The following is a 27976-nucleotide window of genomic DNA, read 5'->3' on the forward strand; positions in this document are numbered from 1 at the left end:
CAAGTTTGGTATTAACTTTATTCTATTTTCTGTATAACTTTAAGTACATAAAGGTTTATTTCCACAGGCCTCAGGAAATGGGCAGAAGTCACAGGACAATCTCTCTTCCCACCAAAAACAAAACAAAACAAAAAGACGTTGCATATTTTGGTCAGCTGTCCTAGAGGGAGCGCTGGGATTTACAATAGCAGTGCTGTGCAAGAGTCCTATGGGAATCAAGACCTAATCGGCCAGCAGTGGAGGTCTTGGTCCTGCTCAGGTGCCTGCAATAAGGCCCTAAGCTGCTGAGCGTGACAGGCAGGAGGAGTGGAGGCAATGACAGGCATCTGGCAGGGAAGAGGAACGCCAGACTCCTTGGAATCTGTCCCCATGGGAACCAAGGTAGTCATCCTGGGGAGAGGGGGAAGGTTTAAGACTTTCTCAAAAAGGGGAAGCCTGATACTCTGTGGTGGAGGCTGGCCCAGGGTGGAATGCAGAATGAAGGAATGCTTTTAGGAAACAAGTCTGCTTGGAATGCCGAGTGGCAAGCCTTGGCCTTTGGTCCAGTGCGACTCTGGCGCATTTCTCAACAATGAAAAATTAGGTTGGATAGGACCTAATGGGACCACACCAACTCCTGCTACCTCCATGCTCACTGTTAGATTAGTTTGTTTCCAGGATGTTTTTTCCCCCCAAGGACTGTTTGTTGGTAGAATGACCCCCAAAGCTGAAAGGTTCAATGCCCCAGTCTGGGCCTGTAGCTCTTAAGTACGGACTGTGGTGCAGCTGCGCTTCCCGCCGAAGATCCACTGACCTGCTGTCCCGCCCCAATCTCAGCCTGAGGTATATTCAGTGAAGGCAGGTAGCTGGGCTTCTCAGAGCAGAGAAGCAGTTTAAGAGCAGAAAGGTAGAGGAAATCTAGAAAAGAACTGTCTCCATAAAGATGTATCCCATGGTGTGAAGGGAGAGGGCACAGGACCCACTGCATTTGCTTATCCAGCAATTTCTGTCACTGTGGTGACCAACTTCTGCCCATTCCACAAGGTCTTGAACTGCTCAGGGACTGGAAACTCATTCTGCAAAAAAAGAGGTAACAAATTGATGGGGATGGAGATGGCTCAGCAGTTAAGAGCATTGGCTGCTTCTGCAAAGACCTGAATTCGATTCCCAGCACCCACACAGTGGCTCACAACAATCTATAATTCCAGTTCAGGTGCCCTGGTGCCCTCTTCTGACCTTTAGGCACCAGTCACACATACGGTGCAACTACATAATACAGACAAAACACTCAAACACATAAAACAAATCTAAAAAACAACCAACTTAGGAGGTAACACGTTGGAATCCTGCCTCTAAAATGACCTGGGGCTGTTTATATTTCACACTTCTGCCAATGTTTGGCTTCCACTTAACCTTAGAGCAATGTGGGATGGACTGAGACAAACGTAACCAACCCAGCAGCCACGCTGTGCTGTGCTGTGCTGCACTGCTCACTCTAGTGAGCTATGATCCTGACAGGCTCAGACAGCCCTAGACACCAGCTTGATGAGGGGCCCAGGACTCTTGACTCTTAGTGAGCTAAGAAAGGCCGAATGACCCTCCCATGGAGCCCCCTTCACAGGACTACCTACCTGGCTTCTGTGTACATTGTTGGGATTTACCTACAGAATTCCAAATGTCCCATCAAATACTTTTCTCAAATTCAGAGATGGGGGTCTTACTAGCCCAGGCTAGCCTCAAACTCCACCTCCTTCTACTTCAGCCTCTTGAGTGCAAGGAATACAGGTGTATACCGACAGGCTCAGCTTATTTCTTCCGTTTTTAATGTCTTACTCCTCAGGGATATAGCTTAGCTGGTAGAGTGCTTGCCTAGCATGCAACAAAGACCTGGGTTCTATCTTCAGCAGCAAATAAACAACCCTGTGCTATATGGCGATATCCCAGCATTTGGGAGGCAGAGGCAGGAGGATCACCAATGAGCTTTAGGCCAGCCTAGAATACAAGAGACAAAAAAAAAAAAAAAATTACTTACAAAATCACCGCCTTCTGTAGGAATGAGGACGTTCATCTCAGAAGATTTGGCACTGACTATCTCACAGTCCAGGGAGTTCTTGCTCAGGTAAGCATGGCAGCCATCTGTTTTGTTAATGGAAATGGTTGGCACTTTTCCCATCACCTGTAGAGAAAAACCAAGACAACTGAGTTCCAGCAGGTAAGGGTAGACTAAGCTGTGGAGAGAATTTTCACTATTTTAAGTGATTACACTACTTCACAAAAGCCCCCCAGTACACAACAGCTATTGGGAACAGGTGGGCTGGGCTAGGTCCTGGAAAGAGCTCCCTTGAAGAGCCAACTTCTGCCACATCCAAACCAGCTCAGCTTACAGACTTTGGAGCATCAGATTCCTGCCCAAGGACCATCTGTGAGTCTGCTGTGTCTCTCAATTAATTCCTCAGGGACCAAAAGGAGGAGCCAAGATATCGAGTTACCTGAACTTTGACATCCCTACTATTGATTATCTCCACAATGCCTACCACGTCATCAAACACCAGGCCAAGCTTCTTACAGTTATCTAGGAGGAGAAAGGAAGCAGATCAACAGTGTAACTACAAAGGACAAGAAGGTAAGAATTTAGATGTGGAAAATGGCTCTAGGCCTCTCAGGCTCTAGGTCAGGACCTGCCTCCAGGGCAGCATGGAGGACTCACCTACTGTAATGGAGTTAATCTTGCCTTTGATTTGCAATGTCGTGTTAACACACTTGTAGATGTAAGCTACCTGCTTCAGCTCCGTGTCCTCAATCACCAGGTTGGAAACGTTCTCCTGGTTCTCCTGATGAAGAAACACCCCACAATTCTTACAACAAAAACAGTACCTCACCCCCAACCTTTGTTCTCCATCACATGCCAGACCCTGCACTCTTCAGCTAAATCCTGCATGAAGCATCGTTCCTCCTTCCATTTCCCAGGAGGCCCAGCTCCTGTGACTCACCACTCTCCACTTCTTGCCTTCCAGTTCTAGCAGAGGTGGCTCCTTCTTTGTGGCTGGTTTGGGGGAGGGGCTGGTTTGGGGTTTAGGTGCAGAGAATGGTTTGGGGCCACTCCGAACTGGACCACTCTGAGCTTTCAGGGCAGGGTTCTTGTGAGTCTTCATGTCATCAGACACATGTTTCAGGGCTGGAAGAACACACAACAGCTACCTAGTTCCTGCTCTTCACACCAGAGCTTTGGGCTGAGATCTGCTATCACTAGTCCTCAGCAGAAACCGCAAGAACTCAACCGCCATCTTGAGAGGCCATCTTGCAAGCAGTTTTGAGAAGTGCTTTGATAGTTCTCTTATCCTCTAGGTTATATGTTTTATTTAAAACAAAACAAACAAACAAACAAAAAAACCAACTGTGCATGTCAAAGGTGAGGAAGGAGCAAGAATATGTGAATGCACAAAAACAGATCTAGAAAGGCATGTCTCAAGTGTACACACACAGAATATGTGTGTATGTCCTAACAAAAAGGGGAAATTACGTCACAGTGAAGAAAATTTAGTACAAGAAAAGCCTCCCATACAGCTCCCCTCCTAATCGGGTTGGCTGGCATCTGAAGATCTACTTTTTTGTTACTATGTATTTCTTACCCACAATACCAGTTTCACTGTGACGTTCTCATACATGTATAGACTATGATCACACTCACCCGTTACCTCTTTTGTCCCCTGAACCCTCCCCCCGCCCCCGCCCCTTCTCCTTTCAGTCCCTGTGTGCCACACAATGAGCTTCACCGAGCTGGCTTCCAGGAGCTCAGGTAACAGAGGTTATGACTGGCTCTCCTTGTTACCTCATCTCTGCCTACTCACACTGTTTCATCTCCTTACAGCCATACAGATGGTCAACAAGTTTGATCTAGTTAATTAATATCAATTTTAGAACACTTTCTCATGCTTTTTAGCTTTTGGCGGGTGGTAAAGAAAGATTACACAGTCTTAGTAAGCAGGCTGGTCCAAAGTATGCTGACTACATAAACCCAAAGGGAGCAGCAGTGTGGCTCTACCACGGCTTTTTTTGGAGGCTGTTTTCGGGGGGCACTTAGAGCTGGTGGGAGGGTGGTGAGATCCACCTTCCTCCGCTGGACTGGATCTATGCATCCCCATAGCTGCTCTAAGAGGTGGCACTTATATACTAGCTTGTTTGCCCCTTAAACATTACATGGCTGCTCGGTATGCGATCAAGAGGATACACCACACCAACAGCCATTTCCCTTAATGCTGGGTTTTTCCCTAACCACGCCACTACAGGCTTCTGCAACAATGTAAGACTGTTTTACTTATTTTTATGACTACATTCGAAATGAAGGGTTGTGCAATTTAGAATTCCACCAGCTAGGGATAGAAGTGTCTACTTTCTCTCTAACAATAGGTCCTTCTTATGCAAATTACCCATGTGACAAGTATACATCCTCTGAGAGGTTAGCATCCCAACACAATGACTTCAGAAACCATGTGGTACTTACTATGTGGCCCTGGTTCTGGGAAAACTGTCAGCACTGAGTTGGCTAAGAAGGTGCCCTGGACATGCTACTTAATGACTCCCACTGTCATTACCCAAGTTTCATTTCTGCTCTTGAGAATGAAGTATTTACTTCTGCATTTATTATAGGAAGGGAGAGGGTAGTCAGAGGACCAAGTGGGTCTCAGGGGTTACACTCAATCATCTATCACTGAGCCAGCTGCTCTTTTATGAAGAATTATCATTGTGGGTAGGAGGGACTCATCCATTGTGCATGGACAACTCGACAGTCAGCTAGCTCTCTTTCCATTTTTGTGGGTTCCAGGGATTGATTACCCTGCTTGTGTTGCAAGCACCTTTACCTAATGAGCCAGCTCACTGACCCTTCAATCACAACTCAGGTTTGATGTCCCTTGGGTAACTTGAAGGCAAGTGACATCCCAAATGAATGTTCCCACATGCAACCCAGGGTTCTGGTTTAGACTAGCTGCCGTATCTGGTTGATGAAGTCTAATCCAAACAATTTGCTTTAACAACTGCTCCTGCCAAAATACTCACCATGTGTGATGCTCTCCCCCTGATTAATCTGTGCAAACAGTGCTGAGCGGGAAGCAGAGTCGTCGGAGCCAGAACTGGTAGGGACTGGGGGAGGAGGTGGACCTGGTGGAGGGGGAGGTGGGCCTGATCCCACAGAGGGTCCGGATGGCAATCCACTCAGTTCTTTCGCCACAGGCCCCTGAACAGGAAGTGCAGGGAATACAGTCAGCCTCTCATTATCCTCTGTATTTTCTTTATTTCTGTGCTCTGTGTATTTATTATAGCATTCAGCTTAGTAATTATAATAGGGGTCTATCTTTGTATTTTTTAAACTTCATTTACTTTTAACTTACTTTTTTATTATTTTATGTGTGTGGGTACCTTGCTTGCATGTACCACAGGTGTGCTTGGAGCTCAGGAAGGCCAGAGAGGGGGTTGATGTTACAGACAATTGTGAGCCGCCCTGTGGGCCTAGGGAATCAAAACCAGGTCCTCTATCAGGTCAGTCAGTGCTCTTATCTGCTAGGCCATCTCTCCAGCCCCGTCTCTCCATTTTTTTAAAAAAAAATAGATTCAGACTGGCTGTGATATGGGCTGATGTACTTATTTATACTTTTTTTTTTTTTCTCTTTTTTGAGACAGGGTCTCATGTATCCCAGGCTGGCCTGGAAGTTACTATGTAGCAGAGGGATGGCCTTGAAATCCTGATCCTCGTGTCTCCATCTCCTGAGGTAACTAACACACGTGTTATGGGAATTTGCTCCACCAATAACCTTGAGGTATCCAGCCCAGTAGGGGTGTGGTTTTCTCTGGGTACATAACTGCTTAAAATTGAGGAGGGGGCATGCATTCGGTCTCTCTTGAGATGGTCGGAGACCAGAAGGCTGTTTCCATTGACCACCCACCCCCACCACTGGGCAGAATGGAGGCCAATGATGGCTGTTTACTTTGTTCTGTATCTGAAAGTGTATTTCTCCCCATTTTATATCTTAATAAATCCTTGTTACCCTTTAACGGACTCTCATGGATTTGTTTAACACATACGTGTGACATCATGGGAATTAAGCCCAGAGCTCCTTGCATGCTAGGCTAACACTCTACCAACTTAAGTATACTCCCACAGCCCTGTTTTTGTAGCCTGTGTGTGCATGCACTCACGTGTGCACATAAGGGAGCAGATGCACATTTATTATCTGTATTTTTTAATTCCTTGAAAGCCGGGATAGTATGACTCATTCATCTATCCTCCAGCACCAATCACTGTCCCTGACCAGTATTTAGTAAAACCAATTAGAATGCAGGCCTGGGGATGTACCTGAAACCCTGGGTTCAATCCCCAGCACGCTTTAAAAGCTATTATGGTAGGATGTACCTACAATCTCAGCACTTGGGAAGCAGAAGCATGAGGATCAGAAGTTCAAAGGTTATCCTGGAGAGAGAAGGAGAGGAAGAGAGAGAAGAAAGAATCACTAACCGTCTTGCTCCAGGCTAGGCTAGTGGTGTGGAACTCCTTGATATAAGCCTGCAGCTCTGTCCAGATACTCAAGTAAGCTTTGACCCAGTCCACATGCTTCTTATCCCTGGGAAAGTTAAAAAAGAATTTCAGAATATGATAGTGACTCCAGACCCCTCCTGCCCATGGGCTCACATCCTTCTGCTGGGACATTTCTTAGGCTCTGCTCAATGACAGCTTCTCTATCATTAACAGTTTAATTTATAAATAATTAATAGTTTAATTAATTTATGTGTGTGGGTGTTTTGCCTACAAGTATATCTGTACACCACATGTATGCTTGATGCCGGAGGAGGCCAAAATAGGGTGTTGGACCCCCTGACTGGAGTTATAGATGGTTGTGAGCCTCCATGTGGGTGTTGAGAATTAAAGGAGAGTCCTCCCCAAGAGCAGCCAGTGCTCATAACTCCTGAGCCATCTCTCTAGCCTTTCATCAATGATCTTTTTCTTTTTCTTTTTCTTTTTTTTTTTTTTTCTGGAGCTGAGGACCGAACCCAGGGCCTTTCACTTGCTAGGCAAGTGCTCTACCACTGAGCTAAATTCCCAATGCCAAATGATGTTTTTCTTAAAAACAAAAACAAAAAACTGGGCAAAGTAGTGCACACCTAATCCTAGCACTGGTAGGAGGTAGAGGAGGTGGATCTCAGAGTTCAAGGGTTCAAGGCCAGCCTGATCTACACAGTGAGATCCAGGACAGCCAGGGCTACACAAAGAAACCCAGTCTCAAAAAAACCAAAAAAAAAAAAAAAAAAAAAAAAAAGGAACAATCAGTGTTCGTTATAGAAGATACACTGCACTGTGTCTAGAATAATCCCTTCTCTTTCTAAATGGTAGCTGGAAGACTCTGTGATTACTCAGCCCAAGACCTAGTTTCGTCAGCTATAAAATGATAGGGTAAATTCCAAGCAGAGTATGGGGTAATTCCAGGCTGCTAGAAAGATTAACGAAGTGTGTGGTGTTGTGGACACATTTCACACAAATGAAGGCTTATTTCTTACACAACTAGTCAACAAATGTCTACTGACTGATGGTGGTCTGGACAGCTATAGAGCTAGGAACTGTAGTCACTCCAGCTCAAAATTAGCAACAGAGAAAGAAGTCACTTGGGACGAGCAGGATTATGTGGTTAGAACGCAGTAACTCCCTACTGAACACCGGTGTTGGTAGGCAGCCTTGCTGTCACTTTATCTGAACACGTAAATGTGCAAGGTCATTTTCTAGTTAAGTCCCACTGACCCTTTGCCACAGCACCACTGCTGAGACATAACAACACAAGAACAAAATCTGATAGAAACAAGCAACTTCTGGGCTTGGGGAGATGGCTCAGTGGTTCAGAGTGGTGGCTGCTGTTCCAGAGGACCCAGAGTCAATTCCCACACCCACGCCATCTCACAAGATCTGTAACTCCAGTTCCAGGAGATCCTAAGCTCTCTTCTGGCCTCTGAAGGCACCATGCATATACGAAGTGCACATATTTACACACAGGCAAAACACCAAAACAGATAATAATAATACAGTATTGGGGGGGGGGCAACTTCAAGAGCATTAATTAATCCGCGTTGCCTCCAGCGTAACCCCTAAACCTGGGAGACTAAGGACTAAGAAGCTGAAGAGCCTCTGCCATTCAGAGTGGAAAAGGAAAGAGGAGCGGAACTAGTCCCTGCTGGCAAGTGCACTATGAGCTGGGGTCCACCGAGCTTCCCACAGAGGAGCGCTGTGGTGAGAACGGCAACACAAGCCCTCCAGGGGCAGCCAGCGGCACCTGTCCTGCCCCAAGACTCACACATCTTTGTACTCCTTGAGCACTCGGTTTGTGTAAAACATGGCAGCATCAGTCATCTCTTTCACAAAGGGGCCAGGTTTTGCAGCCTGTGGAGGAAGAAGCAGTCGGTGACTGAGGGCCTCTGCAGCTGGAACTCCTTGCCCTGCTTAGTGTCCTCCTCGTCCCCCACCCCGCTTCCCTCTTACCAGAGCCACCCAGCCCAGGGCCTGGATGCTTTCACTGACAGCTGACAAATGATTGAAGAACTTGCTGCCTCGGTTCTTCTCCCGGAAGGTTATAACTTCTTGGATCTGCTCTGAGATGGGTGCCAACAAATCAGAGAGCTTATTCTAGGAGAGATGAGAGAAATGACTGCTGTTGGATTTCTATAAAAGCTACATGTGCTGATCAACTCTTGATTCTGAAGGCAAGCTTTCCCCCTCTCTAGAGATAATAGTCTATGTAGTCTAGACCCCAGGATACTCCTGCCTCAGCCTCCCAAATGTTGATATTATAACCATGTGCTAAAACGCCTGATGATGTAAGAATTTGTTATGGTCTACTGTGAGCACACAGCTGAATGCTGTATCCCTCCTGCCTTGAATCATGTGGCTAAGATACTGCTCACATCCTTCCTCTGCATACAGTTTCAACTCCTCAGGAGAGACTCTGTGCTCAAGATCCATATTCTATAGCAGGAAAGCCTACCATTCAGACCACTCGTCTCTTTTCTGACCCCCTAATAGAAGATGCCACTTTATTTTTGTCTCTTGACTTATATTCTCTTTTTCCACCTATCCAAATGCTCCATGAGCAGCCCTGCTACCCCAGCCATGGCATGCTTCCATATCATGTGAAAATAAAACCAGTCTTGGCATCACACCACACACTGCACTGCAAACTACCACTGGACCCATGTATGTTCTTCCTTTCCTTTGTGTCTCTGTGAGACAGGGTCTTATGCAGCCCAGGCTGGTCTTTATGTAGCCAAGGATGACCTTAAACTCCTCCTGATTTTCTGTCTCTACCTCCCAAATGCTAGGATTAAAGGTATACCACCAAGCCTGGTGTAAATATGCTTTTCTTTTCCTGTTAAGTTTTCAAAGGCAAGGGCTTTGTCTGAGTTCTCCTTGGTCCTCCATGTACCATGAGCCACACAGCAGCTGCTGAATAGAGAGCGGGTGATTCAAATGCAGTCAGTGATGCTGCCACTTTTTGTTCATCCATTTTTTGATTCTCCCTTCAAAACTCGGTTTCTTAATCATGTCAGTTCTCAGATCCTACATGCACACAGTTTAATGAGAAGTGTGAAAACTTCTCTAAAAGCCTAGTCGGTAAATATTTATTCCCAGAAAACTTCATTTCCAGCTGGGCAGTGGTGCACGCCTTTAATCCCAGCACTCAGGAGGCGGAGACAGTTCTCTGTGAGTTTGAGGCCAGCCTGGTCTACAGAGCGAGATCCAGGACAGCCAGGGCTGTTTCACAGAGAAACCCTGTCTCAAAAAAAGCCAACAAAACACACACAAAAAACTTCATTTTCATACATGGGAGACAGGTCAGATTGGGTTGTAACCCATAGCTTTGCTAACGCTGGTCTAAAACATGACAATGTCTCAGCTGCTTTATTTATTTGGGAGAGTATGAGCTTGGAGAAAACATCTAGATAAAACTCTCATCACTCAAGCAGATATTTCAATTATCCTGCATTATTTTCTCATTACTTGGGCTTGACACGGATCAAGTGTTTAATTTTAGCTTTAGCAGGAAGACTTGTTTTATAATCTTCTACGACTAGGAAAGCCTAAGACAGAAGACCCTTTCCTTCTGAGAAAACTCTCATTTCTCTAATTTAGCTTTCCACATCTTGTAGCACACAATGCTGAAGTACAAGTTAAAGGAAGACTCTGAGATCAGTAAAGGATAAGGGCTTGAGTCACAGTTCCAGAGGCTTGGGCGCTCCACCTCAGCCTTGCCCACCTATTATAAAACACCAGAACCACCTGTTTGCTGACAGAGGCAGCAGCGTCCCAGGGGCAATTCAAGTTATAGACAAAATGACAGAAAACAAAAGCCACCAGGGACCCGGAGCTACCCTAGGCACATTCCCACGAGGGCACTTGATGCGGAATGACTGTACATTAATTACGAGTATGATAGGTCTAGTACAGCATGTTGTGACCGCCTCTTGGAAATTTCTGTTTGCCTTGAGCAACAGGACAAACTAAACCATGTAGTAATGAACTTACACCGGCTGGCTGCTGGCACTGAGAAGCTGTAACCAGGAGAGCTCGCTCCAACTTCAGGCCTGTGTGGACCATCTCCGCCTGCAGGAGGAAACAATCAGCTATCCATGCCACATGACACTGGAGAGGTCCTAATCAAGTAGAACCTGAAACCTCCATGTCACAGGTCCTGACAGTCTCCAAGCCCTCCATGCTATCTGCCTCAAGTATTCTAGAGTCCGGGGACTGAAACCAGAATCACATTTCCTATTGTTCTTGTTGGAACTTTCAAAGACAAATAGCCAGAGCTGGAAATGAGGATAATTATGCCTTCTTAGGCGAAGGCAGGTTAGTGAGTTCACATGAAGTGCTTTGGGATTTGTTGGGTGAGGGGCTCTGTGAAGGCTAGGCAAACGCTCCACCACCTAACTATTAATACATCACAGCCCTACATAAATTTATTTAAATTTATTTTTATTTTTATTCATGTATCTCTGTGTGCATATAACTCACTGTGTGCAGATCCCAATGCAGGCCATAAAAAGGTGTCAGATCCCCTGAACTGGAGCCGTAAATAGCTGTGAACCACCTGATGCTGGTGCTGGGAAGAGAGCTCAGGCCATCTGCCACAGCAGCAGCCCTCCAGCTCCTTACTCTACCTTCTGATGTTTTGAGATGGGGATCTTACTGTAGAGCCTGCCTAAGCAAACCTTTAAACTATGGCATCCTCCTGCCTTAGCCCCAGACTAGGAAGACAGGTGGGAGCTCCTACATGCAGCAGGACTTGTACTTTCAAAGAGAAAAGTGACATACGTTTTGAAATGTTTTCAAGAGGCTGGAGAGGGCTCAACAGCTAAGAGCAGCAGCTGTTCTTCCAAAGGACCCAGAGTTAATTCCCAGCATCCACTGGGGCTTACACCATCTGCAACTCCCACTTCCAGAGAATCTGATGCCCTCTTCTGGCCTCTGAGGGCACCATGCATACAAGTGGTATACAGATGTGCATGCAGGCAAAATCTGGATGCATAAAATAATTTTTTAAAATTTCTTTAATTCTTCTTCAAATGTTACAGAACTGTCTGAAGTAAAAATATAACACCACTCCCCCACCACTGGCAAGTCTCAGCACTACTCCAGAGAGCTTAGAGCTCTCGTACACTGCCAACAGCTAGTGTGTAAGGGGCTCAGGGCCAGTTAGAAATCCTAAATGTGGTTACTGTTTAGAAATGGTCACTCAGTGCACCAGCAGAAAGGTGCTGGGCCCCAAAAGAGATGCAGAACGTATATGTGAGTGTGGGATGCAGGTGGTGGTAACAGTGTAGGAGGCAGTGCGTGAAGGGACGTGGGTGGACAGGCATCTGTCACTGCCTATTGGTTTCTGTAAGTGTGAAAGTAACCCATATTAGCATAACTAATAACTACCAAGCATGCTTTTGGAAATGCTAAGTCAGGACAAGGATTCTTTTGAATAAGCCCACCCTCCACTTGGTTATGTAACATGAAGACCGCTAACACATTCTTCACCACAAAGATGAACATGGCTGTATTTTATGAACAAATAAGCTTTCTCATCAAAGAAACACACAGAATATGTAAGAGAAACAGGAGGCCTAGGAAAATGGAACCATTTCTGTGCCCAGACCAATGCAGGTAGAAGCAAAGAAGCCAGGAGGCTCCAGAGGGCTTAGCTGAGGGTTAAGGAGATGTGAAGAAACCCGCCAGGCCTTGAACAGGAAGAAAAGAAAGACCCCATATCCTTACATGTTTCTGTACATCTCCCCCAATCTCCTTACTCATCTTCAAGTACTCTGCCACGGGATTGGCAAGCAGTGAGTCAAATGCTTGCACATATGGAACGGCTCCTGGGGAAGGAAGACAGACACACAATAGGAAGAATCAGTCGTGCAACAGAAGGATTAAAAAAATGCGCAGGCGATGTGTGAGCTGGCACATATGTGGACGTCAGAGGACTACTTCAGGTCTCTGTCCTTGCCTTCTCCTTTGACACAGCATCCCTTCTTGTTCACAACTGCCACACCTGGCTGATGAGCCTGGCAGCTTCCTGGGAGGCTCCTGTCTCTGTCTCCCGACTCAACAGGAGTACTGGGATTATAGACACATGCTACTGTGTCCAGCATTAAGTGGGTTCTGTGGATCAGAACTCAGGTTTTCAAGCTTGTTTGGCAAGCACTTAATGGACTGAGCTATCTCCCCAGACAGGAGATGTTTCTTGACCAGTGGAAAGCCAAGGAGACACAGTACACAGGAAACTAGAGTAGTAGCCAGGCAGCAGAGCTGTCTCTAACACTATCACTAACTGCCTCTGTGGCATCCTTACTCTCCAGGCTCAATGTTCTTCATCTATCGAGTGAAAATAAACACAACGAACGATCCTCCAGGATTCCTTTCAGCTCTAACATTCTATGTGTCAGTTACTGTATAGGTGAATGGTTAATTGGCCAAATCATTCAGAAATAAGAAACTTTGATATCATTTGTCATTTGACAGACTGACTGAAGTTAATTCTGCTAAAGGGCAAGAAACATCACACAAGCAGGAAGTTCTTGTGTTAAAAATTACTTAACCACAGACCTCCCTGTGCCAAGTCACTTCCTTCCTTATCTGTCCACAGGACATGAACTACGTACGTATGGTGAGTCTGGGAGGGAGGCTCCCAGGACAGAAAGACTAAGACAGCAGCACCTCCAAGGCCCCTCGCTGGGCCCGGCTTACCTTTGGCAGGACTGTCTCCATACCCACAGTGCATGTCGGAAGTATGTGACACTGCCTCCAGGCGGCCCACTGCTCTCTCCAATCTTTCTACAAGATTTTGCATGTCAGCCATAATGTTCCACCTGCTGAAACAGATCAAATGTCAGGTGTGATTTTAATATTGTACCCACATGAGGTGAGAAGGATGCCAGTGCTGTGGAACAGGATAATTTAGTAATAAAATACAGTGGGAAAGTCATCTAAAAAATTTGCAAAACCATGCAGACTTCATTAAGTAAGAAAACTACTCAGGAAAAAGTGTTCACTAATGTAAATCTTTTATTCAAATACCTACTGAGTACTTAGTATATACTAACAAAGATTTGTGTGGGGATTTAGAATTTACAAAATATGGTCATACATATTTTCTCAGGTTAAGCCTCCCTACAACTATTTGGAATAATTACTATACTCCTTTCTGGAGGATGGAGGGCGAGCCCAGGTCTTCATCAATGCTAGGCAAGCACTCCATCAAACTCTCAACCCATTACTACACTCTTAAAGATAGACATTTAATTCCTAGTAACATTCAATGATTTGTCTCTAGTCACACACTAGTTACTACAGATGCCAACTTTCAAATCTCCTAGCTACGTGTTTAATGCCGTTTCCACCCCACCCCCAAGGTCCTGCTGTCTGCAGTGGGACACCACATACCAGGATAAATACTATCCTCGCCAACTTTTTACTGACGGCGGGGCGAGGGTACTTAACGTATACACTAACAACCACCCAACAAACAGGGGAAAGCCCAAGATCGCATAAGCTGCACACAGAGTGGCATGGGGCTTCACAGAAGGGCTGGATGCATCAGCAGGGGACCAGATAAGGGTATCATGAAGCTGCCATCTATGCCAGGCTCAAAAGAGAATGGGTAGGGTCTGGATAAGCAGCCAGGAAGGAGACGACAGACCTGAAAGCTTGTGATAGACTTGTCAGAGTCCCTTCCTGAACCGGCCTCATTCACTGTCTAAGATCCTAAAGAAAGTAAGCTCCAAGAGAGGAGAAAGTGTTGGTTATCTCTTTGGTTCTTACTCTACTCTTCCATCTAGATCACTATCTGGCAGGTTAGGGTGGAGGTGTGCGGTACATATTTACGAACCTACATAGTATGAAGAAACCACAGAGAGAGACAAGGGCTCTGACAGCTGCTCTGACTATACACCAAGTGTGAAACCTTACCTATCTGCACCTGTACACGGTACCTGGGACTGTAGAATTTCAGTTAAAGCCTTACATTCCAATTCATCAAGACATTCGGTAGTTCAAGTAACTGAAGCTGACTGGACTCAGTGACTCCCACAATCATGATTCTTCCATGAAATCATAGACAGCATGCCAGAATCTCTCCCTCTACCACACTGGCCTCCCGGTGCAGGAGATAAGCAGCCTGCCAGACAATACAATCCCTGTTTGTTCTCCTCTGTGAGCAGGTCCTATCTCTCTGGACCCAGTCACTTGTTACCCAATGTTATTTAAGAGTGTTAGAAAAAAGTAATCATGAAAAATCAAAGCAACCTTTCTGTTTCCTGACCTGAAGAAGCACATAAACCTCTAGGCCAACCCCTCCTCACAAGCACAAGCGACCAGGGCAGCAGACACCCACTCTCCCTCACGTTAGCAAAAGCAATAGCCGCCCTGCTTCCCTGTCCCGTTCTGGGCACTGACCAGGGCACTCACATATAATCCACACTATTAATCTAGGGAAGAAACTAAATCCTAGAGCTAGGGTCCATGCACAGCACTCAGTTGTAGAACATGCTCTGTCACACACAAAGGCAACCAGTGAAGCCAGTGCTAATAAGAAAGTACAATACACACTGTGTAGGACTGTACATGCTACCGCAGCTGTGAAAACTAATTTCATTTTATTTTAAGATTTGTTTTTATTTTACATGAATGGGTGTTGTGCTTACAGGTGTGTGTTGTTTGAATCTTAGATAGTTTTTTAATGAAAAACCCAGAGCCAGATATCAGGGTGAAAGCTGAATGATCAAAGAAGCAAAGCCAAGTCACAACCAACCTCACCTCTCCAACTCCACATATCCTGTCTGAAAGCCTCTGAGTCCTCACCTGAAAGGGTCTCAGCTGAACTACCTTAGTTCCTGTTTCCTCACACCTTATATACCTCTCTCCACCCTGTCGTCACTTCCTAGGATATTAAAGGCATGTGTGCTTCCCAGTACTGGGATTAAAGGTGTGTGCCACCACTGCCTGGCTTTCTTCCCAGTGTGGCCTTGAACTCACAGAGACCCAGATGGATGTCTGCCTCCCATGTGAAAGGATTAAGGGTGTGTGCCACCATTGTCTGGCCTCTATGTCTAATCTAGTGGCCGGCTCTGTCCTCTGATCCTCTGGCAAGCTTTATTGGGGTACACAATATATCACGAAAAGTGTGTCTGTGCATTATGTATGTAGATGGCCCACAGAGGCCAGAAAAGGGGGTCAGATCTCCTGAAACTGAAGTTATAGATAGCTGTGAGCTGCCATGTGGGTGGAACTGAACCCAGGTCCTCAGGAAGTGCAGCCAGTGCTCTTAACCACTGAGCCATCTCTCCAGCCCTGAACACTCATCAATCATAACAGCTTTAGGGGCTGGAAAGATGGATCAGTGTTAAAAGACTATAATTCTCTTTCTGAGGACCTGAGTTCTATTCCTAGCACCACTTCAGACAGCTCCCAACCACCTGTAATTCCAACTCCAGGGAACTAACGACTTCTGACCCCGTGCACACTTATACTCACATGCAGATACTCGAAAATACACAAAATTAAAAAAAAAAAAAATCAATCTTCCTCCAACTCCCAAGTTATTAAAGATGACTCTGAATTCCAGATCATCCTGCCTGTACCTCCCACATGCTAAGATTACAGGCATGAATCACCCTACCTGGATAAAGCTACTATTATTTATAGTAACCTCCTCCTCCCACTAACCAAATATAGAACCTTGAGGCTTTGGGGTGCTTTTTGTTTTGTTTTGTGGGAATAGAGTGAGATTTGATACGTTATGGGAAAGAATGTCCAGAAGCAAGGGGACTGAAAGACAAACCAAATGACATACCACTTTCCTCCCAAGTGCTCAGATTACAGGTGCAAACCACCGCTTCAGCAAGACACACTTGTCACCCTCTACACTCTCTTCAGGGTGGTCAGGTCCACTTCTCCCTGGCCTTCAACAGTAAGTAGAAACACACCCAGCCCACTCAAAAGCACCTATCTGTTAAAGACTTCAGAGCAGCATATCCAAGTCAATTCATTCTTCCCGGATTCAGAATCTTGGATCCAGCTTCCATTTAGACATCTAAACCTGGCTATCCAGAAGGCACCTCAAACTGAAATCAGTTCCCCATCCTCCCCGGCAAGCCCTGTCCACGCTGTCTCAGTGGTCCAGCACTGCGGCAGTCACATAAATACCTAAGCTAATAACTTGGAAAGTGTCAGCCATAGAATAGTGAACAAATGTAGTCTTTCTGGTTTTTTGTTTTGTAGAGACAGGGTCTCACTTAGGGCAAGATGGCCTCAAACTCCTGATTCTCCTACATCTTCCAAATGCTTCATGGAACACCATCTGAAATAAACACACTACAGCCTCTATTTTGTATATCTTAAGAATAGACAGATGTCCCTTGCCTTCATCTTAATTAAAAAACAAACAAACAAACCCACTAAGGCTTTACCTTGGTTACTGCCATTAACTTCCTAGCTAGTCTCCCCTAAGTTCAGCAACATACCTTTTCTTCATCCATCTCAAAGGCAAATGTAATTAGGATGTATTTTTTATTTTGTGTAGATATGGGGGGCGGGGCACAGAGGACAGTTTTCAAGTGTTGATTCCCTCCTTCTACATAGAAGGTTTTGAGGCAGTATCTCTCAGTGTCTCTTGTGGTTGCGTTGTGTTTGTGATCTTTGGTTGATTCTCTTGCCTCCATCTCCCATCCTGCTGTAAGAATGCCTGGATTACAGATATGAGCTCCAGCATCCAGAATCTGGGATTTTTTTCAACATGGGTTCCAAGAATCAAACTCAAGTCAGTAGGTTTGTGCAGTGTGAGATTTTACTCACCGAACTATTGCCCCAGCCCATAAAATTAACATGTTTTTAATTAATACCTTCCAGCATTTCCCACAGCATTCAGGGTAAAGTCCAAATAAACTTTTCCATAAGCTAGCCTTGCATTCTCACCTGTGCTCACCTGGTTTAATCTCTCACTCCACCTATCTTAACCACACTACAGCAACCAAGACTTACTTGTATTTCCACAAAAAGCCATGTCTTCTTTCACTTATTAGCGTGGTTGCACTTTACCCTATCTCTTTAAGACTCAGATAAGGTATCACCTACCTAAAAATCATGTCCATTTATGTACTTTCATGACACTGTGCACTTGTCTCTATCACCACACAGAGGCTTAAAATCATTTAATAACCAACAGGCTTGAGTTGGTAAGATAGCTCACCATATAAGGGCATCTGCCACCAAGCCTAATGACCTGAGTTAGATCCCTGGAACTTACATAATGGGGAAAAAACACTCCTGCAAGTTGTCCTTCCTCCTCCATGCTTCTGTGCAGACGGACAGGGACACAGACAGACAGACAAATGGACAGATGGATGAACACACACACACACACACACACACACACACACACACACGACAGATAGATAGATCGATAAGATAGACAGATATCTGAAGAGATGGCTCAGAGGTTAAGGGCACCGATTGTTTTTCCAGAGGTCCTGAGTTCAATTCCCAGCAACCACATGGTGGATCACAACCATCTGTAATGAGATCTGGTGCCCTCTTCTGGCCTGCAGTTATATATACATAAATAAGCAAATCTTTAAAAAAAAAAAAAAGATAGACAGATACATGCATACATATATACATAGATGTAAATAAAGCAAACAGACAGGGACAGGGACTGACAGACAAATGGACAAACACACACGAATACACACACAATAGATAGATAGACAGATACATACATACATACATACATACATACATACATACATACACACATACATAGATGTAAAAGAAAACAGACAGGGACATGGACTGACAGACAAATGGACAAACACACACAATAAATAATAAATAAATGAATGAATAAGTAAATAAATAAATGTAAAAGAAAGAAACCTATAGGCAATTTGCCACCCTGGGCAGGGATCATGGCTTGTCTTTGTAAATACAACATTACAAAATTAACAGGAGCTAAAAATACAGTAGGTTACACCAGATCTTTGGATAGATGAATAAACAAATTTGAGTGGAACCCTACCTACTAATATCTAAAAACAGGCCTGACCTCTCTTCTTCCTGTCAACTCTGTGGGGAAGTGTTTTTCCTCCTTCTTATAATCCTTTGCTTACAAAAATAATGCTCATCTAAAAATAAATCCTGCCTTCTCAGTCACAAATCACACTGATATACAGCTATCTTAAAACTAAAAATCGCAGTAATTTCACTTATTAGAATATGTAATTTTAAGTGGGCGGTGGTGGCACACATATTTAATCCCAGCACTTGGGAAGCAGAGTCAGGCGGATCCCTGAGAGTTCAAGGCCAGCCTCGTCTACATAGCAAGACCCAGGACAGGCACCAAAACTAATAGAGAAACCCTGTCTCCAAAAACAGACAAACAAACAAAATAAAACAAAAACAAAAAAGCAAAAAACAAACAAAAAGAATAGAATATGTAATTTTAGGACCAGCAAGACGGCACAGAAGGTAAAAGTGCCTGCCACCAAGCCTGACAACCTGAGTTCAATACCCAGGACACACAAATCAGAAAGAGAATTAACTCCCACAAGCAATCCTCTTCTTACACACACACACACACACACACACACACACACACACACACACTATAGTTTCCTTTAATTAAAAAAAAAAATTGTGTGTGTGTTTTGTCTGCATGTATGTCTGTGTAGATGTATGCTTCGTGCCCAAAGAAGCCTGAAGACAGCATCAGATCCCCTAGGTTTTGAGTTATACACAGTTCCAGGTCCTCTGGAAGAGCAGCTAGTGATTTGGTTTGGTTTTTCGAGACAAGGTTTCTTCGTGAAGCTTTGGTGCCTGTCCTTCCTGGATCTCACTCTGTAGACCAGGCTGGCCTCGAACTCGCAGAGATCAGCCTGGCTTTGCCTCCCAAGTGCTGGGATTAAATGTGTGGGCCACCACCACCTGGCGCAGCTAGTGTTCTTAACCACTGAGCCAACTCTCTAGCCCCCTAAATTTTGGGGGGGATGGGGTCTGAGGGAAATAAACTGAGCCATCTCTCCAAGCCCACTTACAAGCTCATTTATTTTTGAGGGGGATCTATGTGAGGCTACCCTGGTCTATATAATGAGTTCCAGGCCAGCAAGGGCTACATAATGAGATTTTCTCAAAAATAATAAATAAAATTAAAAATAATTTTTTTTTAAAAAGTGATAGAGGGGTTGGGGATTTAGCTCAGTGGTAGAGCGCTTGTCCAGCAAGTGCAAGGCCCTGGGTTCGGTTCTCAGCTCCGGTATTTAAAAAAAAAAAAAAAGTGATAGAAATAGGCTATATTTAAAAAAAAAAAAAAAAAAAAGGCTGGAGAGATGGCTCAGCAGTTAAGAGCACTGGCTGTTCTTCCAGAGGTCCTGAGTTCAATTCCCAGCAACCACATGGTGGCTCTCAACCATCTGTAATAAGATCTGGCACGCTCTTCTGCCATGCATGCAGAACACTGTATACATAATAAATAAATCTTAAAAAAAAAAAAGAAAAAAAAAACCTAGAATGCACATGGTATGGCGTATGGAAATAAGGCTGGCTAACCAAGCTAGGTCAGATATCCAGGGGAAGCCAGATAGTGTCTGGCTTGATATGATGATGAAATGAAAAAGGGACTAAGATAAAGAAAGCAAAGAATTTACAGATACTATCTGATAAACAGAATGGGTTTTGAATGGAAGATTTAAAAAACAGGGTTTGTAAAGTTACTTATCTATCTAGCTGCTCAGAGAAAAAAAATGAAGGCTACTACAAAAGATTTTTTTTCTTTTCTCTTTTCTTTTCTTTTTGAGAAAAGGTCCTACTATGTAGCCCTTGCTGTTCTGGAATTCACTGTGTAGACTGCTGGCCTCAAACTTACAGAGATCCACCTGCCTCTGCCTGGAGTGCTGGGATTAAAGGCGTGACACCATGTAGATTTCAATGAAAAAAAAAAAAAAAAATCAATCCTCATAATAATTGATACCTAAGCATTCAAACTAAATGAAAACTATCAATTAGCCTACAAACAGTCCTCTTTAGGCAACTGGGTAACTAGCACCTAAATTAAGGGCTGGGATACTTTTTTTAAAGGATAAAATGGTTTCCCTGCCCAAAAGCTACCTTCCATAGAATCAGCTCTCTGGACTAAGTAACTAGAAATCACCTCTGGATGCCAGAATGGTCCTTTCCACATTCTATTCAATTAGCTGGGCAGCCTCTGACCAAGCTCCTTCAGTGACGGAGGAGCCCTGACTTCGGGACAGCCCATTCTATTCAGACGGCTCAAAGTACTCCTTATATGGAGGCAAATTTGCCTCCCTACAACTTCCACCCACTGCTCTCAGCTCTGCCCTTGGAGGGCACACATAACAAGTGTGAACCAGACAGAGAACAAGTGTAACTGTGTGGCCCTGACTGAGAGCACGCATCAGTCAGAGAAGGGAGATACAGACAATTCTGGAGTTACAAGGATGGGGGCCTTAGAACGATGATGATAAATCGAGGCAGTAGCAGGTTCTAGCTAGCACAACATGATGTCCCACTTTGAACGTATGGAATCTTGAAGAGAAGATGAAGCTCCTAAGTAAAAACGTCCGGTAAGCATTTAGAAAGAGCCTGGGAAAGGATCAAGAGTAGAGATAATGTTTACAAGTCACTGGCAAGAAAAGCTCATGACATCATCATGCAGGGCAGAAGGAAGCTACGAGCTTGATTCTCCAGCAGTTTCTTTTGCGGCCTGAAACCCAGACAACCTAGAAATGGCTAGAGATTCTTGCCGAAGTTGCTTCTTTCTCCTAATTCTGTATTTTGCAGTACTAGGGACAGAAAGCAGGGCCTGGCCTCACACAGACACTGCCACTGAGCTACGTCCACAACCTCTCGACCTCTCCATCCCAACATCTTGCTATTCATTAACTCACAGAAGGCAATGGGCTGGGTTACTCCAGCAGTTCTGGTCACAACTCAGGAGGCCATTAAGCCGGTAGGAAAAAAAGTTTCTATTTTGTCCCAGGGAGTTCTAAGTCATGGACTCAAATCAAAAGGAAATGCAAGCAACTGTCCAAGTCAGCCTATAGTCTTAATAACCCAACTGACCTTCAAACGCTTCCCTTGGACTTCGCTTTGTAAGCTTGTTGAGACTTTATCCTAATGCAGTAAAAGTGATAACATGAAGATGCTCACTCAGGGTTAAATATCTATCTACTCATCTATAGTGAATGTACCTTAGGCTCCTAATTATGGGGAGCAGCTAAATGCACTGAGGAAAAAAACTTGGATGTAAGATTTACAGTAACTATCACATTACAATGATGAACTTTGCAGCAAATTCCTCTTTTTTCTAAACTTTGACATAGAGGTCTAATTTTTTAGAATGAAACAAGAAAAACACCTTTAATCCCAGCACCCAGGAAGCACAGGCAGTCTGATATCTGAGTTTGAGGCCAGCTGGTCTACATAGTGAGACCCGGTTTCAAAAAGAGGCTGGGGGATGAGGTGGAACACTATCCTCTGTATATCTCTTTCAAGCTACTACAAAGCTAAATATTAGCTACTTCTCTCCCTAACAATATAGCAATACTTGGGACTAGGCTCTAGACATGCTAATAGGAGATACCTACATGTAGGCTGGTGTCTGGATGGTTTTATGTCAACTTGACACAAGCTGGAGTCATCTAAGGAGAAGGGCACCTCAATTAAGGAAAATGTCTCCATAAGATCCAGCTATAAGGCATTTTCTTAACTAGTGATCAATGGGGGAGGGCCCAGCCCATTGTGGCTGGTGCCATCCATTGGCTGGTGGTCCTGGGTTCCATAAGAAAGCAGGCTGAGGAAGCCACAGGAAGCAAGCCAGTAAGCAGCACCCTCACAATGGCCTCTGCATCAGCTCCTGCCTCCAGGATCCTGCCCTGTGAATTCCTGTCCTGACTTCCTTCATTGATAGACTATAGTCTGGAAGTATAAGGTGAATAAACCCTTTCCTCCCCAACTTGCTTTTTGGTCATGGTGTTCCATTGCAGCAACAGAAACCCTAACCAAGACAGCTGGCTTAACCCAGAAACCAAAGAATTGACTCTGCAGAGTAAAGATGTCATCTAAATCTAACCCAAATCAGGAGTCACTGTTCTTCCCTAAGATTTTGGTTTCACTGATGAAACCAATGACATTTAGGGCCCAAGTCACTGCCACCTGAGGATTAGATGAGAGAAGAAAGGCCTCTCTTCTAGGGAGGGAAGGAATCCAACCGGTCTCAGTGCTTGTCTCCTGTTCCCTCCTTCCTCGGTCCCCTAGCTGGGGATCCGGGGCTGTTAGGAGAAACGAGTGCTGCAGCCTAAAGCTGGAAGCTGACCTGGGAACCAGCCGGTTCAGTGGTCTGGGCTAACAGATAACGGTGGCTATGGATCCTCTCCCCTACACTAAAGAGTATCATGAACACTCAGCAGGCCCTTGTCACTTCCTCCTTTATACTGTGTCGAACAACTACACGGCCAATTTCTGCCTGATTTCAGCCTTCCCTGCTCACAAACACGGACTCAAAGATGAAATCCATCCTTAGCCATGATTCAGCTACAACTCGAGATATGAAAAGATCTGTGATTCCAAGTCTGTAATTAACTTAAATATAGGAATTGTAATGGCCTGGGGGGGGAGGGGGAAGAACTAAAAACACTTCTCCCCCAAAAAAGAACCTCAAACAAAAATAGCAAGGCTGCTTATTCCTTCCATTAAACATTTCAACTATTTTCCAGCCAAATGGAAAAGTTTGGCACATGTCTGGTAATAGAAGGCAAACAAAGCTGCACTGTAGCTGAGGAATATTTTCAGAGCTTTGGCTGTTTTTCTAATTGGGTTTATATAATGGTATATCAAGAAGGAACCGTTTCATGGTGAATGCTGAAGTTATATTGCTTTAAAGGCAGAGAAACTACAAACCTATCAACTCTACAGTCCCCATCCACGAAACCCAAGCAAGCTGGCAATACCAACATGACCAAAGCGGGAGTTTTCATAGCCACAGGATCAGGAGAGACAGATCTGCTAACCTGCCAGGTAACTAACACAAACTTTGCTGCTGGTACCTGCCAGCCATTGGTCTTTCTCTAGTAAAAGATGCGACTGGGGCGCCAACAGTTAGGAGCGCTGCTGCTCTCAGAGAAGACACTGAGTTCCCAGCCCCACATCAGGCTGTTCACAACTGTCTGTAACCAGTTCCAGAGGATCCAATGCCGCCTTCTGGCCCCCACAACTGGCACAAATGTGGTGTATATACATACACTTGGGCACACATACACATGAAATGAAAATGTTAAAAAAAAAAATACTAACTTAAAACAGGGGGTTGCCAAGAGCATGGCAAGCTCTTTGAAGACAACCAAGGACTTCCTTAAAAGCACAATAACATCCCAGTGCCTCAATGAAACAAATAATTCCTCCGTTACAGAGTATGAAATGCTTATAACGTACTAAATGAAGCTAGAGAGCTTCCTGAGAGACCTTAGATGAGGAAATAAGACCCCACAGAACCATGGCCATGTTGTCTGTTACACTTATTGTGTGTGGATGTGCACATGCTACAATCCGTGAAGAGAGGCCAGAGGACAACTTGCAGGAGTCAGTTCTCTCCTTCCACCGTGTGGGTCAGAGATATACCTGAGGTGGCCATGCATAGCAATAGGGGCCTGTGCACTGTGAGCCATCTCTCCAGTACCTGTGAAGTCGTCTTACGCAGTTCTCCACCAGGAGAAATTCTTTCCTCCATGGAACAGTTAGCAATGACTGAAGAGAAGAAGCAATTTTTGGTTGTCACAATTGAGGAAGTGCTACCAGCATCCAATTGATAGAAGCCAAGGATGCTGCCAAACATCTTACAAGGACAGCCCCAAATGTCAACTGTGCCAAGGCTGAAAAAAAACCTGTTCTAATATAAGAAGCATAAGGGAAGAACAAATGACTCACATAAAATGCTAATCTAAATTAGAACGTCAAGTCTGAATATTAATTTAGGTAATGTCTGAGTGGGGCTGTGTTCCACCTCAGTGGTAGCTGAGGCCCTGGGACTAATACCCAGCACCTCCAAAACAAAACAAAATACCACACAGCACAATACAACTCGTGGGAGTCTAGTTGTGGAGACACCATAAGTTGGAAAAGGAATTGAGACTTGATTCTTTTGGGTATGAAGTCTGTGAAAATAATGCGGAAATGGGCAAAGGGTGATCCACTTTAAAGAACTTTAAAAGATTCACTACGGTACAGAAACTGGAATGTTAGGTACAGAAGAAAGTTAATGGAAGATGAACTGATGATGGGATCTATCGGAATAATCACAACCACTGGGTAAGATACAGTGTATGGCCCTGAGATTTCAAACCTCAGCATTAAATTTCAAACCAAAGGGTTTTACTTCCAGTAACACTTTGTTATTTGCTTTTCTATGCAAAATGACTCTTGTATTTATTGTTTCACAGAAAACTGAAAGAAGTCGTACCTTTCAAGGCTTACTCTCTGTTAAAATTAAAATTAAAAAAAAAAACAACTAAAAAACCGCATTCGCTACCAACAACATGGACAAAAAGGTCCCCCTCAGGATGGAAACATTTCACAAACACTGCTTCCTCAAAGCCAGATGCACTCGGGGGAGTCTACAGTGCTATCCACCTCTCAGTCTGCAGGGTAAGTTTTACTTTAAAGTACTTTTATTGCTACCACTTTTATTAAACGTCTCTGAGTCATCAATTATACTCAGCTGACCTCCAAAGTATTTCTGGAAAATAGGAAGTACCTACAGAAAGTTCTTCATGCTGGGCTACAGCAACCCAACTAGCAAACTGACACCGACAAAATAAAATCCAAAGACACTCAGATTAGACACCAAAAGCCCCTAACAGCCTGGCAGACACCCCCACCCCCAGGGTCTGCCCAACCCCAGGTTTGAGTACTTCTTTAAGCCGTACAGACCAGAGCCTCTTCGGCTGGACCACCATATTGGACTTCTTGGCCTGGGTGGACTACAGATACCTGGAAGGCTCCAGATGTTTTACATTGTCACTTCACAATTTTACTCCTCTTTCCAATGAGTCTTTTATATTCCTTGTCTGAAGGGTACCACCCAGTTCCTTAGGCCAGAACACCAGCAATTTCCAGACTACAACTACTTCTTCACTCCCATAAATAACAAGCCTCCAGTTCCTTGGATTGCAGCCTTGATATCTGCCCCAGGCTGGTCTTCTAACTCGTGATTCTCCTGCCTCAAACTCCAGGTGCTAACATTACAGCCATGCACTACCACATATGGCCAAATTTCAGTTGAACACTGCTCAAACACAACCCTTCCTGGTCATTTCCACTTCCCTTCTCTAGTTCAAGATGACACAGCAGCATCTTTTATTTAAATACTGGTCTACCCCAGTGTCTGGTCCTTTCCCATTCTCCTAGTGAGAAAACCTTTCAAACCCTTCATAGCTTCCAGGCTAAAATCAAATTCTTTAGCCTCCATATTGGACTCTGCCACCTCGGATTTTCTCCACTTCTCCAAGAATACTAGAACTGCAACAAGGCTGACGAGTCATTGTCTTTCACATGCCCGAGTCTCTATGCCCTCCTTCCACCAAAGGTACTCTCTGCCTAGAAATCTGTTTTCTAGTTTCTTTACATGCCTAGAAGTGTGGCTCAGATATTTCTCCTCTCTGGTCCCAGTAGCTCTGTGCTCACACAGTGCACACACTCAGCCATTCTTGATTTGTCGGCCCCTTCCCAAGCTGTACACCCCACAAGTGTATTCCTAGCTACATGGGCTAAGTGCCTTATCTACTAGGTGTTTCACATAGTAAGGTCCAATAAATGGTTAACAAATGATAAATGTGCTGTCCTAACCCTGGAGTTTCACTTTAAGGGAAAGTGATACAAGGAGCTACAGCTGACAGTTCTGATACTAACCTCTATCTAAAACAGTCCCATCCCCTCTTGATCTTTCAAAATGTTTCTGACTGTCTTGCTACATCCTTCCTCGGCACCCTCATCACCATGTATAACTACTTCTTAGCTGCCTCTGCACTGCTAACTCCATGAGGACAAGGACAAGGCTTTTCAAAGCTGTATCTGATGAATCTTCCCTATTGCTGACACAGAATAAACACGACTTTGTTATACGTTGAAGTGAACCCTGTGAGAAGAGCAAACACCTCCACTTGAAAGATGAACAAAACAAAGCTTAAAAAAGTTAAATAAGTGATCCTATGGCTACAGGCACTGGGCAACTGGGCCAGATACGACCTGAACCATCTGATTTAGATCCAGAGGTGGACAGCACCTCCCATAAAATTAGCTTGGCTTCCTGGTAACAGCGGCACTCACAAGAGGAGTTCACTGAACGTAAACGCAGGGCTTACTAGACTATTTTAAACTCAACAGGCATTCCAAAGATTTATTTTTTTAGTTCCACATAGCAGGTAGCCTTTAATGTGCAGCTGCCCAGATCGAAAAACTACCCCAAGTTAGTGCGTTTCCAAGGAAATGAACATGGGAAGGACCTGGGACTAGAAGCCTCTCTCTAAAGCCAGACTCTTTTCTTCTCCGAGATCAATTTACCCATCCGTGCAATGGGAACGAGACCTGATCAGAAGAAAATTTTAAGGTCTCACGGAATCGGGCCTCAGCGGAAGCTGATAAGCAGAGCTGCGAAATCGAGAGGAAAGTGGTTTCCCCGGGATCTCTAGGCTCAATCTGGTACCCCGGCCCCACCTCAAGGGACCGCACCCAGGAACCCGGGATCGCCGAAGAACCACGGCCTCCTCAACAGGGCTCCCCATAGACGAGTAGGATAACAAGGCCATTACCAACGCCAGGAACCGGTGAGCCCCAAAGACCACCCCAATCCTTAACCAGACACCAACCCTCACCTTAAGAGTTCCGCCTCACCTCCGGACTGAGATCAGCCGCTCTCCACTTCCGGCAAGAACCGCCCAGCGGTCTTCGCGCGACCCACTTCCGGGCCCTTACTGGGCGCGGCACCCCCACCGGAAATGAACCACCGGCTGAAACGCTAGCCCGGGAGAGAGGAAGAAGTTTGGCCGCCCGGCTCGTGACTCCGCCTTCATTCCCCGCCACCGGAGAGAGATTCCGGCCTAGGAGCACTTGGGAGAGGGCTCCGCCCCCAAGGCGGGGGCGACTAGGAGAAGGGGCGGGTTTACAGATTGGTCACGCCCCGAGACCCGGACCAATGAGGATGTGAAGTCCCTGGACAAGTCCCTCCTCCGCAAAAGAGGACAGTTGAGTGGCTACTTCCCCTGTCAGTTTGTGCTCAGTGACTGAGGCTGGTCCATTTTTAACCTCACTCCGGAAGCGGCTCAGAGAACAACAGTAACGCGGAAGGCTCTGAGAGCCAGGGTCTCTGGTGGTGGGGATCGGGGCCAAGCTCCACCCCTCGCTGGGCGTACAAACTTTGGT

At 45.0% G+C, this 27976-nt stretch overlaps 1 protein-coding gene across 4 annotated transcripts; it reads right to left on the bottom strand.

The window, feature by feature from the left end:
• Positions 1–27680, bottom strand: Cap1 (cyclase associated actin cytoskeleton regulatory protein 1). Of its 4 annotated transcripts, none has more exons than XM_036178114.1 (13): positions 27449–27680; positions 13244–13365; positions 12272–12372; positions 10535–10612; positions 8495–8638; positions 8310–8395; positions 6488–6593; positions 5035–5212; positions 2970–3154; positions 2687–2810; positions 2469–2551; positions 2012–2155; positions 1–1055 (listed from the first exon to the last, which is right to left on the bottom strand). In XM_036178114.1, the coding sequence occupies exons 2-13, from the start codon at positions 13353–13355 to the stop codon at positions 972–974; spliced, it is 1425 nt and encodes a 474-aa protein (XP_036034007.1). In that variant the 5' UTR covers positions 13356–13365; positions 27449–27680; the 3' UTR covers positions 1–971. The 4 variants fall into 4 exon arrangements, with proteins under 4 accessions (XP_036034007.1, XP_036034008.1, XP_036034005.1 ...); XM_036178115.1 differs by having other exon boundaries at positions 13244–13368; XM_036178112.1 differs by having other exon boundaries at positions 27430–27680.
• Between the last annotated feature and the right edge of the window lie 296 nt (positions 27681–27976).

Source organism: Onychomys torridus, chromosome 2 (assembly GCF_903995425.1).
Source record: "Onychomys torridus chromosome 2, mOncTor1.1, whole genome shotgun sequence".
NCBI lineage: Eukaryota > Metazoa > Chordata > Mammalia > Rodentia > Cricetidae > Onychomys > Onychomys torridus.

What these genes read in the sequence shown, in the direction of transcription:
- Cap1 (XM_036178114.1), bottom strand. Translation starts at nt 13,355, where the DNA reads ATGGCTGACATGCAAAATCTTGTAGAAAGATTGGAGAGAGCAGTGGGC. An exon ending in TGGAGACAGTCCTGCCAAAG is followed by an intron (nt 12,373 to 13,243) that starts GTAAGCCGGGCC and finishes TTCCTTCCCCAG; the next exon opens with GAGCCGTTCCATATGTGCAA. An exon ending in CTCAAGGAGTACAAAGATGT is followed by an intron (nt 6,594 to 8,309) that starts GTGAGTCTTGGG and finishes TAACTTTCCCAG; the next exon opens with GGATAAGAAGCATGTGGACT.